The 20665-nt window shown below is 55.0% G+C and overlaps 1 protein-coding gene across 29 annotated transcripts in view; it reads left to right on the plus strand.

Moving 5' to 3' along the window:
- The window catches only part of PITPNM2 (phosphatidylinositol transfer protein membrane associated 2), a 158325-nt gene that overhangs the window by 127731 nt on the left and 9929 nt on the right, over window positions 1-20665 (plus strand). For 23 of the 29 annotated variants that reach the window (XM_060401106.1, XM_060401114.1, XM_060401108.1 and 20 more), the window contains 12 exons: window positions 1459-1673; window positions 2723-2844; window positions 5864-6091; window positions 8670-8978; window positions 9952-10047; window positions 12778-12882; window positions 13054-13124; window positions 15934-16181; window positions 16802-16991; window positions 17131-17250; window positions 17817-18022; window positions 19558-19736. In XM_060401106.1, coding sequence (XP_060257089.1) covers window positions 1459-1673; window positions 2723-2844; window positions 5864-6091; window positions 8670-8978; window positions 9952-10047; window positions 12778-12882; window positions 13054-13124; window positions 15934-16181; window positions 16802-16991; window positions 17131-17250; window positions 17817-18022; window positions 19558-19736 — 2089 coding nt within the window. Of the gene's footprint in view, window positions 1-1458; window positions 1674-2722; window positions 2845-5863; window positions 6092-8669; window positions 8979-9951; window positions 10048-12777; window positions 12883-13053; window positions 13125-13396; window positions 13551-15933; window positions 16182-16801; window positions 16992-17130; window positions 17251-17816; window positions 18023-19557; window positions 19737-20665 lie in introns of those variants that run through there. The other 6 variants (XM_027956436.3, XM_042234577.2, XM_060401113.1 and 3 more) reach the window with 3 other exon arrangements.

Below are 20665 nucleotides of genomic sequence, written 5' to 3' on the forward strand. Positions count from 1 at the left end.
GGACGTCCTTACTAGCAAGTTTTGATATGAGAAAATGTGAGCTTGCCAACTTTGTGTTTTGTTTTTTTTTTTTCCAACTTTGTTTTATTTTCAAGATTGTTTTGACTCTTTGAGATCCCTCAAAATTCTGTATGAATTTTAGGATCAGTTTTTCCCTTTCTTCTGAAAAGGCCATTGGATTTTGATAAGGATTACATTGGACCCATGGATTGCTTTGGGGAGTGTTGACATCCTAACAATATTAAATCTTCCAATTCATATGAACACAGATGTCTTTTCCATTTATTTAAATCTTCTTTAATTTATTTCAGTAATGTTTTATAGTTTTCTGTATACAACTCTCGCTCCTCCTTGGTTAAATTTATTCCTAAGTATTTTATTCTTTTGGATGCCATTGTAAATGGAAATGATTTCTTTATTTCCTTTCTGCATTATTTGTTCTTGTGTGTTGATTTTGTATCCTGCAACTCTGTTGAATTCATGTATTAGATCTAACAGATTTGGGGGGATTTTAGGTTATTCTGTGTTTAAGATTGTGTCATTAACAAATTGAGATAGTTTTACTTCTTTCTTTTAAAAAATATGTTTTTATTTATTTTATTTTTGGCTGGGCTGGGTCTTGGTTTCCGCAAGGACTTTTCTCTATTGCAGTTCTTGGACTGCTCATTGCAGTGGCTTCTCTTGTTGCGGAGCATGGGCTCTGGAGCGCAGGCTCAGTAGTTGTGGCTCGTGGGCTTTGTTATTCCACTGCCTGTGGGATCTTCTGGACCAAGGATCGAACCCATGTCTCCCTTAGTTGCAGGCAGATTCTTTACTACTGAGCCACTAGAGAAGCCCCACTTCTTCCTTTATAAAAAATGTTTTTGGCTGCATCGGGTCTTGGTTGTGGCACATGGAATCTTTATTGCAGAATATTTATTTGCAGCATGCAAACTCTTAGTTGCGGCATGTGGGATCTAGTTCCCTGATCAGAAATGGAACCTGGGCACCTTGCATTGGGAGACTGGAGTATTAACCACTGTACCACCCAGGAAGTTCCTATTTCTTCTTTCCAATTTGAATGCCTCTTACTATTTCTTTTTCTTGCCTAATTTCTCTGGCTAGAACCTTCAGTACAGTGTTGGCTAAAAGGTGAGAAAGCAAGCACCTCCTCCTGACCTTGGGGATGCTTTCAGTCCCAGGAGATTCAGGAGTCAGAACAGGGGAGTTTGCTTGTGTAGTACTGGGCTCGGAGAGGGAACCGTGGCCCTTCAGTCTTCTGCATGAATGCTGGGACACATGGAGCCTTGTGCGGGGGAGGTATTTGAGGAGGATGTGTTGAAGTGACCCAAAAGGAGCCAGCCTGGTTGGCCAAAGCACCCCCGCCCTGCACTCAGCATCCTCAGCTGGGTCTTCCAAGCCCTTCCCCTTCTTCAGAGAGCTCCAGACCCACACGTCCCCCTTGCTTTTGTCCCACAGAAGAAGAGCCGAAACGAGACACACGGCGAAGGCAGTGGCGTGGAGATCCTGGAGAACCGGCCGTACACAGACGGCCCCGGTGGCTCCGGGCAATACACACACAAGGTGTACCATGTGGGCATGCACATCCCCAGCTGGTTCCGCTCCATCCTGCCCAAGGCAGCCCTGCGGGTGGTGGAGGAGTCCTGGAACGCCTACCCCTACACTCGAACCAGGTGAGCCTGCCCTCGGCCCCATGTTGCCCTCCCGGGAAGCAACCCAGGGGCATAGATACTGGCGCCGGCCCCCCCAGACAGTCTCAGCCGCCTGGCTCCCAGAGAGCTGAGCCTCCGTTCTAAGGTTCCCCCAGGTTCCCCCTCAGGGGAATAGACAGGACAGGGTAGGCTATACCCCTAGGTGCCACCTAGCTTGCCAGTGGGGGGAGCCAGGAAGGCAGGAGTCCAGCGAGCGCCATCTGAGACCCCTTTGCCATCTGGGAAGGCTCAGGGAACACAAACTCAGTTTAATGTTTGCCTAGGAATGCAGGACAGTCCACCAGCTGGGAAGAAACAGGAACTGAGGGTAGCCCAGATGGCTCAGAGATTCCCTCCACCCTGACACCTTCAGCGACTATGATGATATTTTATAACAAGCTATGTTGAGCACAGCCTTCTTTGGATCCCCCGGGTAGGGGGCACTTTTCACTCTGTGCCCCCCCCAATATAACTGAGCACTGCTTGATTAGAAGAGAGAGGGGGCCACCCATGTGCTGAACAGGTGGGGTTCCCATGAGTCTCCTGGGGCTTCTTTGTCCAGGTGGGTGAGGGCCTGGAACTTGCTGGGAAATCCATCCAGGTTGTTCACTTCCCAGGAGTACTTTTCTCCTCTGAGCTGATCTCCAGCCACGAGAGAGAGGCTGTCTCCCTGTTGCCACACCTGGTTTCTTAGGGGACAGGGGAGAGGGTAGCATGTCACACCACGTGCAGGTCCAGATTCAGCCCATTTGGTAGTGTGCCACCTTAACTGTGTCCACACCGTATTTGCACCATGCCTCACACACGTGGACACAGGCTGCCAGCTACTTGCTGCAATGATTGCCCCCTCCCCGTAAGTCCACCCCTCCCACCGGCCCCAACTTGGATTTGGCTCTTCTTGGGATGCAGTGAAGGTCCAGGAGGACAGAACAGACAGGTCTCACCCACCACTCCAGCCTCGTCCTCCACCCAGCGACCCACACCCACCCTTCCGAGCCTGGGTCCTGGTGGATACTCTCCTTCCCCCACAGGTTCACTTGCCCTTTTGTGGAGAAATTCTCCATCGACATTGAAACCTTTTATAAAACCGATGCTGGAGAAAACCCCAACGTTTTCAGCCTGTCTCCTGTGGAAAAGAACCAGCTGACAATCGGTAACCGTCACCCTGATGCTCCCACCCTAGCAGGGCCAGGAGCCCTGCGGGGCCAAGTTCACAGTTGCCCTGCCCATGGGCCCCTTGATTCTGCCTCTGGTCTCCAGGCCTGGCAGGCTCCAGACTGGCTCCTGTCCTGGGAGGGGAGGTTAGAGTCCAAGCCAGCCTGGTGGGAAGTTGGGGGAGTTGGGGAGGCAGGACGGGTCTCCTTGGCCCCATTTCCCTGATGTGCCCCTGAGGCTAAGTGCCTTTTCCACTCAAGCCCCTTCCCTCCATCTTTTTGAGGTGTCCCCGTCCCCAGAAATGCACATGTGTGTTTGGGAGCCACCTAGGGCTGACAGCCAAGGGTGGAAGTGGCAGGTTGGGCGGGGGCTGTGCACACAGTGGGGCCTGTGTCCCCCTGATGGTGGGCAGCCTCTACTCCACTCCCCTCCAGCTGACTACACCGTACAGGAAATGGGTCCCATTTATTAAGTCATTTTCAAGAGAGGCCCGGGGGACGTCCTTGGCAGTCCAGTGGTTGAGACTTTGCTCTCCCAATGCAGGGAACACGGGTTCACTGGTTGGGGAATTCAGATCCCACATGCCGTATGGCATGGCCTGAAAAGAAAAAAGGAAAAGAGAGGCCAAAAATCAGGGTTTTCATGTGAAATTTCCCAGTTTCTCTAGGTTGACAAATATTTTTAAAATCTTTGTAAATATACCAGCCGGACAAAACACATCAGTGGACCAGCTGCACCTTGACAGCCCCCAGGCCCCTAGGAATGAGCCATTGTGGATCACAGATGGGTGTTGGAGGGGTGGCGATGACCCTCAGCCAGCCTCGGATGCCAGGATGGCTTTTCCCTGGGACTCCTTCCTCCTGCCTGAGCTTTTAGGCCCCAGTGGGGTTTGGGAGATGCATCAGCTTGCTAGGACCATCAAAACAGGGTACCACAGACTTAAGGGCTTAAGGAAGCAGATGCTTAGTGTCTCATGATTTTAGAGGTCAGAGTCAAGGTCAAGGTGTTGGCAGGGTTGGCTGCTTCTGAAGTCCTTGAGGGAGAATCTGTTTGGGGTCTCTCCCTTAGCTTTTTTTAAATTTTAAATATTTATTTATTTGACTGCATCACATCTTGGTTGTAGCATGCAGGATCTTCTGTTGCGATGCATGGTTTCTCTAGTTGCAGCACGTAGGCTCCAGAGCGAGAGGGCTCAGTAACCCCGTGGCATCTTAGCTCCCCAACCAGGGAGCAGACCCATGTCCCCTGCATTGGAAGGCTGGTTCTTAACTGCTGGGCCTCCAGGGGAGATCCCCTAGCTTCCTGTGGCTGCTGGCAGTCATTGGTGTCCTTTGGCCTGTAGACACTCCACCCCAACCTCTGCCTTCATCTTTACATGCTGTTCTGTCCGTGTTCATGTCTATATTCACATTTCTTCTTTTTTTTAAAAATTGAAGTATACTTGATTTAAAATATTCTGTTAGTTTCAGGTTGTTTTTTTTTTAATTGAGCCAAATGTCTCCTTTGTCGCAATGTGGGAGACCCAGGTTCGATCCCTGGATCAGGAAGATCCCTTGGAAAAGGGAATGGCTACCCACTCCAGTGTTTTTGCCTGGAGAGTCCATGGACAGAGGAGGCTGGCGGGTTACAGTCCATGGGGTCACAAAGCGTCTGACCACGACTGCGGAACTAAAACTTCTACTGCTTTCTCCTTTGTATAACCATGCTGCTTAGATTAGGTGCCCTCCTTTTGAGGACTTCTTTCAAGACCCTGTCTCCAAATAAGGTCACATTCTGAGGCCGATGTATGCGTTTGCCAGCGGACGCACTCTACCCGTAACAGGAAGGAAGGGCCCAGGCCCTCTGACAGCTCTTGTCTGGCCAGCTGCAGGCTCCCCCCGGAGGCCTCCCGTCATGGTTCACGTCCCAGCCCTCCCCTTGGTGGCTGTTGCCTGCCCCAGTGGACTGGACATGTGGTCTACTCTGGGAAGGATGTAAATCCCCTTCCACACTCTGCTGCCCTTGGGCTGCCCTGACCCCTTGCCTTTCCAGTGGGGCTGATGTCTTCCTCTGTAAACCACAGCCCAGGCCTGCTGCCAGGAAGATGAGACAGCCAGGGCCCGAGCCCAGCAGAGCCCCACCAAGTGCCATTGTCCCCACACCTCTGAAAGGAGGCTCTCTGAGCTACAAGCCCCGTCCTAGCTTCCTCCTCACCAAGTGTGCACACAGCCCCGTCTGACGCATGCATACCACGGGAGCCAGCCCAGTGAGGGTTTTGACTTGGGGGAGGAGGCATGTGACAAGAGGTCATTCTTCCCAGAGTCACTGTCACCCCCCTTCCCCGAATCAGGTCCTACCAGCCCCCAGTCCTGTTTCCCCAGTGCCCAGCACATCCTGGACCGGCTCATGCCCTACACCTCCCTCTGGGCCCTTCAAACATGGTTTTTGGACTCCTCCCTGCTGTCTGTCTGGGAGGGGCTTCCTAGCAGACCAGCCACCTTCAGGGTGCCTGGCGAGTGATGGCTGATGAGTTCAGCTGCATCCCCATCACCTCTTACCACGCAGACACTCTGGTGGTTCCCCAAACTGCCCCACTTCTGGGTCAAGTGTCACACTCCGGGACATTCTCTGCCTCACAGTTCTGCTGCTCCTGTGGCTGAAATGCCGGCTTTTCCTCTTCTACTCGCCCCCACCCCATCCCACATCCTCCATGGAAATTCATCTTCCTCACCCCCCCATGCTCCTCCAGCTCATCACCTGATTTATGCGCTTTGGCAAGTGTGCACAAAGCAGGGGTTTTACTGAAATGATTTCAAAAGACAAGGATAGACACAGGTCCTGAGATCGGGGGAGCTCGGGGATCAGAGTGGCCCAGAGCAGCATCTCCACTCCCATGCGGGGCCCGGGGACACATCCAAGCCTGGGGTCCTGCCGAGATTCGGGGATAGCAGGGACGTGGGGGAGGAGACTGGAAAGGAGGGGTGGGGTGGAGGTTGGGGCCAAAGTGGTCACTCACGGCGGGGGGGGTCTCCTCGTAGATTTCATCGACATTGTCAAGGACCCCGTGCCCCCCAATGAGTATAAGACGGAAGAGGACCCCAAGCTGTTCCACTCGACCAAGACCCAGCGGGGGCCCCTGTCAGAGAACTGGATCGAGGAGCACAGGCAGCAGGCATTCCCCATCATGTGCGCCTACAAGCTCTGCAAGGTGGAGTTCCGCTACTGGGGCATGCAGTCCAAGATCGAGAGGTTCATCCACGACACGGGTGAGGGCGCCCGCCTCTCCCTCTGTCCCTCTATCCGCCTGCCGCCCCCACCCCGCCCCCCGCGCCTGCCTGGGGCTCCAAGTTTCTGTTACCCCAGGGCCCATGTGCAGCATCCCACCTGGTTTCCCTTGACCACACAAACACTTGTCGAGCACCTACGGAAGACAGGCGGTGTGTGTCCTGCCCCAGACACTCTGGACTAGCTGGAGTTTCTAACATGCAGTGCCCGCCCCCATGGAGTGTGACGCCTCCTTCCCGCTGTTCATGGCGCCTCTCGGCACCCTGGGGCCAGACCCCAGGCCATGCACCACATGCTGCCTCCGCTTTGGGCTGAAAGTCCCAGGGGACAGTGGCTTGGCCATCCTCCGGTCCTCACACCCATGCTGGCCTGGCCTGGAGCAAGTGCCTGGGGAACAGAGGACCAGCAGATGACCGGGGGTTCCTGGCCCAGCTAGAGCTGACCCAGGGTCCTCCCTGCCCTAGAGCTACCTCGGCTCCTTCCATGTCCCCCAGGTCAGGGTAGGCGTCAGTGCCCAGGGCCTGGTCTAGCCCTGAGGCTCGTGATTCAGGAGCGGCACCCAGGCAGACACCCACTGCCTCCCAGAGCACGGGTGACTGTGTGGCCCTGAGCAGAGTCACAGCACTGCTGGAAGCACTCCCAAGTGTCACATCAGCTCTCCCCGGCCCGGTAGGGTGGCCACTGTCACTCCCCGCCTCCCCCTTGATTGCAGAGGAGGAAGCACAGGGCCAGTGCTGGTGTGACCCCAGATCTTCTGGCCCATCTGTCCTTGTCCAGGCATAACGTGTCATCAGTCTGTCCACGATGAGTGCTGGCCGGCTCTGAGGGTGGTGTTCCTGAGGCCGTAGCCTGGGGCCTGGGAGCACCCTCCCAGGAACAGAGGGTGAGAGGGAGTTCCTTTTAGGCAGACCTTTGAGATCAAGGGATTTAGAAAGGACAGCAGGGGAGATAGAGCGGCCTGAGTGAGTCCAGGAGGGGGAATCAGGAGCAAGGGTCGCCGGAGACCAGCCTGGGGACCAGCAAGGACTGGGCTACCTGGGATGCCGCTCAGTTTTCTGTAGGAAAGCGGGCGGAGGATCCAGTGACGACCCTCCTGGGTCTGCCCCACCCTCTGGGAGAAACTCAAATGCGCGTTCTGGAATGTTCAGAGCAGCAGGTTTGTAAAAGCAAAACGGACAAACAGTGAAAGTGAGCCAAAGGCCCATTGGCAGGAGAAGGAATAAATAAAATGTGGTATTTCAAACAAATAAAAATCGACCGCACAGCAACAAACCAGAAACTCACCCAGAAAAGCAAGTGGCAAAAAAATAACATGCAGCATGACACATACATGTAAATGTCAACAACATGTAGGCCAACCCAACATATTGTATAGGAAAACATGGAAAGAAGAGCAAATGATAAACACAGAACTCAGGATGGACCCTTACGGGATGGGAGGGTGATGGTGGGGTCCATGTTGCTGGTCACTTCTGCTCCCTTGAAGAATGATGTGTGTGGGGGAGCCGAGGTGCTTTATTTCTTCTTAATTTTTTTTAAGCCACTTATCGAGGCCTAATTTTGTATTTGTTGTAAGAGAAGTTTGAGTTCCGTAAGTTTGAGTGTATTTGCAGAGTAGAGCATATAGTTCTGGAACATTCCACCCCCCCCCCAGAGTCTTTCCCAATCACCCCCACTCTCATCGTCACCCAAGGCAGCCCCCATCTGCTCCCTGTGCTCGTGGTTATTCTGTTCTTTATACCTTTAAAGTCTCTTGTTTTCTGTCTTCTGTGTATAAGCTATTCCTGTATGCCTTTACCCTGTTTTATTTTATTTTATATTTGTGTGTGTGGCTGTGCTGAGCTGTAGTCGCAGCACATGGAGACTTCAGTCTTCCTTGCGGCGCGTGGGATCACTTAGTCACAGCATTCAATCTCTTAGTTTCATAGTGTGGGATCTAGTTCCCTAACCAGGGATTGAACCTGGACCCCTTGCAATGGGAGCTCAGTTTTAGCCACTGGGCCACCAAGGAAATCCCTATCATGTTTTATATGCATATACCGGGACTTCCCTCGTGGCCCATTGATTAACACCCCATGCTTCCAATACAGGGGACGAGGGTTCAATCCCTGGTTGGGGAACTAAGATCCCACATGCCACATGGCATGGCCAAAAGTTTTTTTTTTTTAATTAAAAGAAATAAATTAAAAATGAATTTCAAAAAAGAAAGGACCAACCTGCTTCAAACTTGAGCTTGATTTTTCTGTGGGAAATTTAAGAGAGGCATACTAGACCAGATAGGAGACACTCAGGGAGTCCTCCTCCAGCTCCTGCTGAGGGAGGAGACCTCCCTGCCCCAGTTACAGAACCTCTATGAACTTGGGAGGCCATCTGTAAGCTGGATCCCTCATTTGCACATGGGAAAATGAACCTGGGGGTTGGAGAGACAGTGGTTTGCTGGAGGCCAAGCAGTGGGTGTGGAGCAGTGCCTGACCTGCAACCTGGGGTGCCTCCCAGCCAAGGGGTCCCTGGGAGACTCTGACACAGGCCTGTTTGTCTTCCCTGCACCCCTGCCCCTAGGCCTGCGGAAGGTGATGGTGAGGGCCCACCGGCAGGCCTGGTGTTGGCAGGATGAATGGTACGGGCTGAACATGGACAACATCCGGGAGCTGGAAAAGGAGGCCCAGCTTATGCTGTCCCGCAAGATGGCCCAGTTCAATGAGGAGGACAAAGGGGCCGCGGAGCTGGCCAAGAATGAGGCTGCCCAGGACCAGGCCTCTGGGGAGCCCTCCCAGCCCAGCAGCAGCGGTGGGGAGCCCCTGGCGGGCAGGGGTCTGAAGAAGCAGTGGTCCACATCCTCCAAGTCATCTCGGTCATCCAAGCGGGGAGGTAAGCACCCTGCGATCACGCTAGGGGGTCCCCTGCCCTCTACTCGTCCACACCAGTGACCACCCCTCAGGGCAGCCCCCATCCCAGGGTGGTTGTGGGGCATTCTAACACTGAAGGTGGTCTATTGTTTTCAGATCCAAGGCCACACCTGTAGGGAGTCAGAACCAGTCACCTCTTTGTAGCCTCTGCTGCAGAGTGAAGCCCAGTGTGACCCCCAACCCTGGCAGGTTCCCCCAGACTCACCCACACAGCCCCAGGCAGATGGGCAGGCTGGCGACACAGGAACCCTGCTCCCAGCCCCTCCTAGGACCTGGTCTGCTGCAGCTCTGAGGAGCCAGGCTTCCGAGGCAGAGAGGAGGGGTCTGGGTGGTGGTGGAGGGGGGGTCGGGGGGGCTATACCCAGCATACCCAGGAGGGACTTCTGCCAAAGGACCTTGAAAGCCTTCAGATACTGAGAAAATCCTTTCTCTGAAACTGATGTGAAAGTGCAGTGGCTAGTGGGAAAACTCAGGGTATTTTGTGTAAAATACCAGGAATCCCCCTCTATGCCTGCAAATCCAGCTTTTTCTACACCAGGCATTTCTGTCCTGTGCTGAAGGGATCCAGGGAAACACATACACCATACCTTTAATCTCACTCCCCACCACTGCCCAGCCTCCCTACCTATCAGCCTCACTGTGGCAGTCTAAGGGGCTTGCTCCTAGGCCAGCCAGGTCAGGGGCACATGAGTGGACCCCAGCCCGGGTGGCTGCACATCCTGGCCTCATACCTGATACCCTCCCCACTCTATGTCCTCATGGGACAGGACTGCACTGTGCCAGGTGGGCTGGGAGGTGAGCCAGGGCCATCCTGCCCTCACTCCATCCCCTCTGAGCCCTCCTGGCCCCGCTCCAGAGTCATCGCACCTGCCTGCTTGCACCTGCTCTTCCCAGGGCAGCCGGGTGCTCAGTCGGTCTGTGGTTTTGCCTTCCAGCGAGTCCTTCCCGTCACAGCATCTCAGAGTGGAGGATGCAGAGTATCGCCCGGGACTCAGACGAGAGCTCGGACGATGAGTTCTTCGATGCTCATGGTAGGTGGGCACCCTGGAGCGCACTGGCCTTCCCAGGAGTGGGAGGGGTGGGATCTGAAAGCATTGGTGGGGATGCAAGTCATGATGGGAATACCCATGGAAAGTTCTGGGTGAACAGCAGGGTGTCAGGGGTGGAGGCAGGATAAGATGAGGTCACCAGGAGTCTGGGCTCTCATACTCACCCTAACCCTGATATCAGGATGTGCCCTGGATCTGGCGGGTAAGGACTATTCTCTCAAATCCCCCAAAACAAATTTACAATCAGACAGGGACATTTTTTCCATTGTTGTTCAGTCACTCAATCGTGTTCGACTCTGCCACCCTACAGACAGCAGTACCTCAGGCTTCGAGGTCCTTCACCGTCTCCTGGAGTTTGATCAGACTCCTGTCCATTGAGTTGGTGATGCCATCCAACCATCTCATCCTCTGCCGAATTTAACTCCCAAAGGAATTCCCTGGCGGTCCAGTGATTAGGACTTGGTGCTTTCATTGCCAAGGGCATGTGTTCAATCCCTGGTCAGGGAACTAAGATCCTGCAAGCTATGTGGCACAACCAAAAAAAAAAAAAAATCCCTCAGAAGCTTACAAAAGCGTAACTTCTGATTTTCTAATTTTTTGTAATTACTGTCTTTTTATGATTAAATTAACACACATGTAATTCAGAAACTTTAGAAAATGCGAACAAGCAGAAAATACATAAAGTGCCCATTTTCCCATGAATCTCGGAATAATCACAGCAAGAAAACAGCCAGATGAATCACCCACCTGTGCTGGGAAGATGCATGGCCTAAACATCCTTCCTTCATACCTTGGTTGTTCCTCTCAGGGAAGTAAGAGGGGCTGGCAGGCAGGTTCAAGGAGATTGATTTTCAGTTCACAAGGCAGGACATGGGCTCAGAAAGGGACAGGGACTTGCCCAGGGGCCCGCAACAGGGCAGAGGCAGGTTTGGCCCCTGCCAAACCTGGCAGGCAGGGAGGGGGGACTTGGTACAGGAGGCAGCTGGCCTCTCCACTGGGGCCTCCCCGAGAGTAGGGAATGGGTATGGGGCATCCCACACTCCCACCCTCCCCTCCAGCCAGGCCAAAAGGCTAAGCCCTTCCTGCCTCTGTGTCCCTGACATGAAGGAAAGACACAAGAAGAGTTTTAGAAAAAGCTGGAAAAGAGGAGAGACAGTAGAGCAGGAGATGTCACTGCTGCAGCGTCCTGAGAAAACCGTCCCGGTGACCCAGGGAGGAGGGGCCAGCACATACATGCCAGGGTCCATACGACCGCTTCCTACCCAGAGGTCACGGGGATAAGTTCTCAGGAAAGCAAACATGAGACTCATGGGTGGAATTGTTCACAGCAGCGCTTCTCACTAAGCTGTCCTTTTGTGGACATTAAAAACAGTCAGGAACATTATGGAGAAACAAACTGAAGTCCATCCATATGACGGACTATGACTCAGGCATGAAAAGGGATGAAGCACTGACACGTGGTTGAATCTTAAAAACACCGTGTGGGGACTTCCCTGATGGCCCAGTAGCTAAGCCTTCAAGCTCCCAATGCAGAAGGCCCAGGTTTGATCCCTAGTTAGGGAACTAGATCCCACATGCTGCAACTAAGAGTTCTCATGCTGCCACTAAAGATCCCACGGGCGGCAACTAAGATCCAGAACAGCCAAATAAATAAATAAATACTAAAAAAAAAAAGTATTGAAGAAGACTCTTGAGAGTTCCTTGGATAGCAAGGAGATCCAACCAGTCCATCCTAAAGGAGATCAATCCTGAGTATTCATTGGAAGGACTGATGCTGGCTGAAACTCCAAAACTTTGGCCACCTGATGTGAAGAACTGACTCATTTGAAAAGACCCTGATGCTGGGAAAGATTGAAGGCGGGAGGAGAAGGGGACAACAGAGGATGAGACGGTTGGATGGCATCACCGACTCAATGGACATGAGTTTGAGTAAGCTCCAGGAGTTGGTGATGGACAGGGAAGCCTGGCGTGCTGGAGTCCATGGGGTCACAAAGAGTCGGAGATGACTGAGTGAACTGAACTGAACTGAACTGAAAAAAATACAAAAACCCCACCATGTGAAGTGGAATAAGCCAGACACGAAAGACCACATACTGTAGGTACCATGTGTGGAAAATGTCCAGAACAGGCACATCCTTAAGGACAGAAAGTCCACCGGCGGTTTCCAGGGGCTGGGAGAGTGGGGCTGGGGCATACCTGCTACTGGGGACAGGTCTCCGTATGGGGAGATGGAGAAGCTCAGGGACCAGATAGAGCTAGTGGTTGCACAGCATTCTGAATGGACTAAGTGCTACTTGAAAATGGTAAAAATAGTGAGTTTTATGTTCAGTTAATGTTACCACAATTTTTTTTTTAAAAAATCAAGCAGACAGCAATGAGAAGCCAGTGCACCGCAACTAGAGAGTTAGCTCCTGCTGTCCCCACTAGAGAAAACCCACATGTAGCACCAAAGACCCAGTACCGCCAAAACTAATGATAAACCAAAAACATCAGGCAGAAGTCCTGTGAGAAGGTGGCCATGTGTCCGTCCTGTTAAGGAAGAGAGGCCACAGAACCGAGTGGGGAGGGGCACACGGGCCACAGAAGCACGGGGGCCCCCAGACTGGCCACTCTGAGGCCCTCCGCCACTGGAAGCCGGGCCTCCCAGTGACCGACACCCCCCAGGTCCCCGCCCTTGATCGAGGTGCTGAAGCCCCTGTCTTTCCTCCCCAGAGGACCTGTCTGACTCAGAGGAAATGTTCCCCAAGGACATCACCAAGTGGAACTCCAACGATCTCATGGACAAAATCGAAAGCCCTGAGCCAGAGGACTCACAGGGTAACCAGCTGGGGGCAGCAGGACCCGGGGAGGGCGGCCAAGCAGACCAAGCTCCTCCCCCCCGAGAAGGAGCACCCAGATACCCAGGAGGGCTGGGGGGCCCTGCAGGTCATGGCCACACCCTCTGTCTGGTGTTGTCTGCTCACGGCACCCACCGCTTCTGTGTTGCAGATGGTCTGTACCGCCAGAGCACCCCCGAGTTCAGGGTGGCCTCCAGCGTGGAGCAGCTGAACATCATCGAGGTGAGTGCCGAGGTGGCAGAGGGCCAGGGCCGTGGGCAGCAGGGGCCAGGGCGCCAAGGACCGGTCCCAGGGGGGCAATGGAGGCAGAGCTTGGCACCCACAGCCTCATGTCCACGCTGGCCTGGGCACCACTGGAGAGAGGCCTGGGACCCACCCCCTCTGAAGTTCCTGACAACCAGTAGGGTCTGCTCCAGTAGGACAACTCCCCCCCAAGGAAGGCCTTGCCCCTGCTCCAACCCTGGAGAGTAAAATGAGAAACTTGTAAATTCCAGATCAAAAATAAGATCTTCACCTTGTGCTCAACCTGTCTGAAGTCCCTGAAGATAAAAAGATGGAAGGGGAGGAAACAAAAGTCACCTGGGCAGAAGTGATGTGGCTGGCTGTGGCCGCCCTGCTCTCAGTGTGCAATAAAGCTGTCTTGGTAGAGCGCCTGTGTCCACTTTGGGGGTTCTTTGCACGGAGCTCACGCCCCTTCTGCTCCTCCACCTGCGGGCAGTCAGAGCTGTTTGCGTTCAGGCAGGAGCCGGGGTGGAACAGGGTCACCGCGCTGCTCTGGCCTCTAGCTGCCCAAGGTAGAGATGGTACCCCTGGGGACTCAGGACCCCTGGGGAGTTTGGACTAGGGGTTGATGGGGGGCATCCACACTGCCCTCTCCTCTTGGGGTTCTCTTTGAGGTCTAAGGTCGAAGCAAGCTTTCCTAGAAGGGTAACTGGGACCAGGGGAGTTGATTTCTGGTTGCCAGTTAATGGCGATAAGGCAAAACGAACCCCCTCCTCCCCTTTGGTGCACACAGCTCTGACAGCCGCCTCCCCCACCACCCCGCCGGGGAGGGGCAGAAGGGGCCTTGGGCTCTGGATCTGCCTGTGGATGCGCATTTGGGCCCAGCACCGGTTCTGGAGTACCGCCATCCTGAGTCGGATCCCTTTGCTTGCAACAGCCCCCAAACCGGAGCTCCTCTCCCAAACTCGGGGAAGGAGGACGGCTTTACAGAGTCACTGATGGGGCCATCCTGGCTCCCCAGAGCTGGCTCCCGGGCCCTGCCTCCCGAGGGCTGTGTTCCCACTAGGGTTCGAGTCTCAGGCAGGGCATGCCCTGGTAGAAAGCAGTTTGTACAGGAGGAAAGTTGTGTGTTGGGTTGGTCAGTGCTGGGTCCTGGCAGCCAGGCCCAGGCAGGCTCCCCCCACTGCCCAGCCCTGCCCAGCCCAGGTGACTAAGGGCATGTCTGGGTGACCAGGAGGCTGCTCAAATACATTCCTTCCACGAGCCCCTCGCCTGACCATATTGATTAATCTTTGAGCCCATCGGGCAGCCAATGACCCCGCCATGCCTCAGGCCATGAGTTCACTCCCTCCCAGCCCCAGCAGCCATGTGCAGCCCTCGGAAGAGACAGGAGTTGGACCCAAGCTCTGCTGGGTGTGCATTCTTGCCTAGGCCCCAAGGCCCATGACTGGCTGATGACCAGGCCCCTCCTGGGGATTGATGCAACCCAGTCTTATTTCCACTCCAGGCCGAGGACCGCCTGCCCATCAGCCTTCCTCTCACCCAAAGCCCTCTGCTGCTCAAAGGCTCCCAGTCTAGCCCAATCTGTTCCTGTGGCCTCACTGGTCACTGGGCTCAGCGCCCGTGCTGCCCACCCCTCTCCTGGGCTCTGCATTGACACTTGGGTCCTGCTGCTGCCCACTCCTGCCAGCCAATGGCCCAGTTCAGGGCCAGCTGACCCCCAAGGGCCCTCCAGATGGCTTCAGCCCCTTAGGGAGAGGCCCCTCTCTTCAGCTCCCTTCCCCGACCTCCACACTTGCTGACATCACATGGGCATGGCAAGTACTCAAGAGTGGCTTCTCTTGGGCTCTGGCCTTCCGCAGTCACACACCAGGAGTTGGGGGCAGGGAGAGGCCCCTGAGACTGGGATTACAGTCTGGGGTAGGAGAAGAGCACTGAGCTGGTGGTAGGAGCTCTGGGTTCCAGTCCAGCTTGTCACTGACATGCTGTGTGACCTTAGATAAGTCCTTTGGCCTCTCTGGGCCACTTTGTCTCGAAATGGAACAGTTGGATACATGCAAGTCTCACTTGGACCTCACAAGCAGGGCTGAGCAGCAAGAGGTGGGGACATGACTCCTCAGAAATGGTGGTGGGGAGGGGTTTCAGATAGAGGTACCCACATTGCCCTCTCTATTCTAAGGTGCTGGGGCTTTTCCTCTGCTGGGACATCTCTGCTTTTGAGGACCTTGGTCTTAGAGTCTGGGAATGGCAGGGCCTGGAGGCCATAGTCCAGGGACAGTCCGTATAGATAGAATGAGAGCTCAGTGCTGTTGGCAGAGCAGCCAGGCTGAGTCCCTGACCCCAGCCCCTCTTAAGTGAGCCTATGACAGTCCAATGCCTGGATACCCAGACACACGGAGGGCAGGTTGACCCCAAAGGCCAGCACTGGACTGAGCCTCTGCCTCCTCCCCAAGGCCAGAAGCCCCAGAAACCCCTGTCTGGGCCCCCTTGATGGGAAGTAGAGTTTGTGCTTTGGAAGGAATAGACCCCTCTCTCCATGTCCTCTGTACCCTGGTCAGGTCAGTGGCCAGGAGCTGGGCTGCAGGCAGAGAGGACGGACGGGGAGGAGCAGCTGGGCCCCACCCCCAGGGGAAGGGCTTGAGGCATCGGGCACCAGGTCCCGGAGCAGAGGAACTGAGATCGGGGTTCTCAGAGGATGTGATTGGGCCTCAACAGGCCTCTTTCTCCAGCGCGACAGAAACCTCGGCCCGGGCACAGAGCTGAGTCCCCAGGGAGTTGACCCCCACCAACCCCCCCCCCACCCACATAGGACGAGGTCAGCCCTCCGCTGGCTGCACCGCCCTCCAAAATCCATGTGCTGCTGCTGCTGTTGCACGGAGGCACCATCCTGGACACGGGTGCCGGGGACCCCAGCTCGAAGCAGGGAGACGCCAACACCATCTCCACTGTGTTCGACACCGTCATGCGCGTGCACTACCCCAGTGCCCTGGGCCACCTCGCCATCCGCCTGGTGCCCTGCCCGCCCATCTGCTCTGATGCCTTTGCCCTCGTCTCCGAGTAAGTGTGTAGGCTCCACTCCTCCCCTGGCCCCAAGGGTCAGAGACCTCCCCACGTAATATTGGGACCATGGTCCCGTCATCCAAACCAGCTGTCTGTCTAACTTGTTCCGTTGGGAGGCAGCAAAACCCATGCAGATGGCTGGGGTTAGAGTGTTAGTCGCTTAGTTGTGTCCAGATCTTTGCAACCCCATGAACTGTAGCCCGCCAAGCTTCTCTGTCCATGGAATTCTCTAGGCAAGAATACTGGAGTGGGTAGCTGTTCCTTTCTCCAGGGGAATCTTCCCAAGCCAGGGATTGAACCCGGGTCTCCTGCATTGCAGGCGGATTCTCTACCATGTGAGCCACCAGGAGGATACAGGGGGGTTAGAGTTTGGGGCCCAAAGCTGAGCCTCAGTCTCTGCATCTGTGGTATGAGAATGCTGCCCTGCCTCTGAGATTACTCTCCAGCCCTGTTCCCCACGCCTGGCCTGGAAGCATCCCCACACGGTTTGCTGAGTCAGGGCCAAGGTTCTCAGGGTGTCAAGGAGCTCCAGTTCTGATGTTTGGGTCAGGGGCGAGGGGGCCCCCTGGGTTGAACTGAAGCCACCTGCTCTCTCCTGATGGGTTCCCTTCCCCCAGCCTCAGCCCCTACAGCCACGACGAAGGCTGTCTGTCCAGCAGCCAGGACCACATCCCCTTGGCTGCCCTGCCCCTGCTGGCAACCTCCTCACCCCAGTACCAGGAGGCCGTTGCCACAGTGATTCAGCGAGCCAACCTTGCCTACGGGGACTTCATCAAGTCCCAGGAGGGCGTGACCTTCAACGGGCAGGTGAGTTGTGAGGTGGGGGAAGGGGAGACAGAAACCCCTGCAGAGTGGACTGGCCTGGTCCTCTGGCCCAGGGCTCTCCCCAGCCAGCACCCCTGCAAGCAGGGTGGGCGCTCAGGGCCCTGGACCTCTCCCCACCCAGGTCTGCCTGATCGGGGACTGTGTCGGGGGCATCCTGGCGTTTGATGCCTTATGCTGCAGCAACCAGCCGGTGTCTGAGAGTCAGAGCAGCAGCCGCCGGGGCAGTGTGGCCAGCGTGCAGGTATGAGCTCCCTCCAGCCCCCAGAGCAGGGGACCTTCAGGATGGAGACTGTGTCACCCTCTGGCTCCAAACATCCCAGAGGCCTGCGGTAAAAAGGAAGGGTCGAGGTTGCCAACGCAGGTGCCCAGAGGTGGGGGACAGATGCATGGCACAGGTGAACAGCTGCAGTGAGGCCAGACAGGAGTGCAAGCGGTTTCAGCAGGCAGTGAAGCCAGGTCTGCACCGTGGAGAGCAGATCCATCACCATGAGGGCCTGGATCCTCTGAGCCTTCTGGCAGGGGAAAGGACCCAAGGTCCCACCCCTGCAGAGTAGCAAGCAGCCTGGTGGGCTGGGCGAGGCAGCAGGATCAGTGGGAAGTCAGCAAGGCCCAGATGGGCAGGCTGGGCCAGGAGTAAAGGTGGTGGGGGGACCATAGGGCACACAGGGACCGGGACTTTCCTTCCCCAGCTTGGGTGAGAAGCTGCCGCAGGCCTAGGGTCAGGAGGGGAGACTCAGCTCCCACGACACTGAAGAGGGGGCCAGGCCAGTGGCCACTGGGCAGTGAACCTGTGTGGGGCCATTCCAGGATGCTGACTTGCTGTCCCCCGGCTCGACGGTCAATGCGGCACATGGCAGCAACCTGGAGAGCAGCCGGCATCTGAGCCGCAGCAACATCGACATCCCCCGGAGCAACGGCGCTGAAGACCCCAAACGGCAGCTACCCCGCAAGAGGAGTGACTCGTCCACCTATGAGCTGGACACCATCCAGCAGCACCAGGCCTTCCTGTCCAGGTGGGTGGGGAGGCCCCCACTGGGTGAGGATGGGGACTCTAAGATGGGGGGCCACAGACCAGGTGGTGCTGATGGCCAGTGTGAGAGACCTGAAGGCCCCCTGACCTAGGTCCTGGGATCCCCAGGCTAGGCCCACCGTTCTTCAGCCAAGAGAAGGTGCTGGGTGCAACTGTGGTCTTTTTTTTTTTAATGGTCATGCCATGCTGTGCTATGCTTAGTCGCTCAGTTGTGTCCGACTCTTTGCAATCCCATGGACTGTAGCCCACCAGGCTCCTCTGTCTGTGGGATTCTCCAGGCAAGAATACTAGAGTGGGTAGCCATGCCCTCCTCCAGGGGATCTTCCCAACCCAGGGATTGAACCTAGGACTCCCACATTGCAGGTGGATTCTTTACCATCTGAACCACCAGGGAAGCCCAAGAATACTAGAGTGGGCAGCCCATCCCTTTTCCAGGGGATCCTCCCCACCCAGAAATTGAACTGGGGTCCCTGCATTGCAGGTGGATTCTTTACCAGCTGAGCTACCAGCGAAGTCATATATATATATATATGTATATATATATATATTTTAAATTGGGATACAGTTGCTTTACAATGTTGTGTTTCTGATACACAGCCAAGTGAATCAGCTATATGTATACATATATCCCCTCTTTTTTGGATTTCCTTCCCATTTAGCTTACCACAGAGTACTGAGTAGAGTTCCCTGGGCCATCCAGCAGGTTTTCATTAGTTATCTATTTTATGAAAAAAAGTAAGTGAAAGTGTTAGTCACTCAGTCTTGTTCGACTCTTTTTGACCCCATGGACTATAGCCCACAAAGCTCCTCTGTCCATGAAATTCTCCAGGCAAGAATACTAGAGTGGGTTGCCTTTCCCTCCTCCAGGGGATCTTCCTGTCCCAGGGACCAAACCTGGGTCTCCTACATTGCAGGCAGATTCTTTACCGTCTGAGCCACCAGGGAGGCCCTATCTGTTTTATACATAGTATTGATAGTGCATATATGTCAATCCCAATCTCTCTATTCATTCCACCTCCTCTTTGCCACCTTGGAGGCTGTATGTTTGTTCTCTACGTCTGTGTGTCCGTTTCTGCTTTACAAACAAGTTCATCTGTACCCTTTTTCTAGATTCCACATATACGCCTTGATACATGATATTTGTTTCTCTGACTTACATCACTCTGTATAATAGTCTCTGGCTCCATCCACGTCTGAGTCGTAGGGAACAGACTGACTGGGGCAGGGGAAGAAGCAGGGATTGGCAGAGTCAGCAGGCAGAACTGACCAGGGACTGCATGGTCCCAGCCAGGGCTGTCCCAAAGGCAGTGGGCTCCCTGGAGAGGCCGGGCCCTGCTGTCACCAGGGGTGTCCCAGCAGGTGCTGGACAGCTGCACTCACAGGACTGCACAGGGCTCAAGCTTTGGTGGGGCCTGATGACCCCCGAGGAGCCTCTTTCAGGAGGCTGAGGGCAGGCCAGCCCGGAGGAGGGCCATGATGTGACCTCACTCGTCTCCCCACCCCACCTCATACCTGCAGCCTCCATGCCAGCGTGCTGAGGAACGAGCCCAGCTCCCGCCGCTCGAGCAGCTCCACCATGCTGGATGGTGCAGGGGCCGTGGGCAAGTTCGACTTTGAGGTCGCTGACCTCTTCCTCTTCGGGTGCCCCCTGGGGCTGGTCCTTGCCTTGAGGAAGACGGTCATCCCCTCCCTGGATGGTGAGAGTCCCTGCAGGGGAAGGGAGGGGTCCATGAGCTGGGCAGAGGATCTCAGTGAACCCCTGTCACAAGGCCAGGGCCACATTTCAGGCCCCTTTCTGCATCAGCCTCCTTTCTGCACCCCCTGCCTCACCAAGGGCCCATGGCTCTCCTTTGTTCCATCCTCAACTCAGCTCAGTCTCCAGCCCCATTTCCCAACACAGTTTCATTTCATCTCCAAGGCACGTCTGGGAGTTGAGGTCCAGAGATGGAAAGGGCTGCCCCAGGATCAGATGAGGACAGACCCAGTCTCCCATAAGGAAGCCAGGCACCCTTGAAGTCTCCCTGATGCAGTGGCCTCCCAGCCCCAGAGGGACCGCAGCCATGCTGCTCCAGGTTCCTCCTCAAGACAACACACGCAGGGAGGTGGAAAAGTGTCAGTTAAGAAGCCGTCAGAGCAGCGGTCCCTGCCCAGTGCCCCCAGAATCAACCAGTGTGGGCTCCCTCCCATCCTACAAGAGCTGTGCGGGGGAGGGGGGGCGGGGCCCAGGGGGAAACTGAGGCTCAGAGAGGTTGTAGACACCTGCCCAAGGGCAAGACACTGTGCACCCGTATGAGTGCACAGACTCAAGAGACAGAGATGGCAGGGCACCGTCATCTGTAATCACGGAAAACCTGAAACAACCTAAATGGGATGCAGGCTGTGATTAAATCAACTTTGGCACAGCCATACAAGGCAATGCCCCAGTGTAATTCAAAAGAAAGGGGCTCAATGAAAATATTCATATGAAAGACTCCCAACATTTTTTGTGTTAAATGAAAAACAATGTCAAGTACAAAAAGCATAGATTATATTTCTATTTGTGTGCAGGTGTTTTTTTTTTTTGGTTGTGTTGGGTCTTCATTGCTGCACTTTATCTAGTTGCAGCAAGCAAAGGCTTTTGTTGCAG

This window comes from Ovis aries, chromosome 17 (assembly GCF_016772045.2).
Source record: "Ovis aries strain OAR_USU_Benz2616 breed Rambouillet chromosome 17, ARS-UI_Ramb_v3.0, whole genome shotgun sequence".
NCBI lineage: Eukaryota > Metazoa > Chordata > Mammalia > Artiodactyla > Bovidae > Ovis > Ovis aries.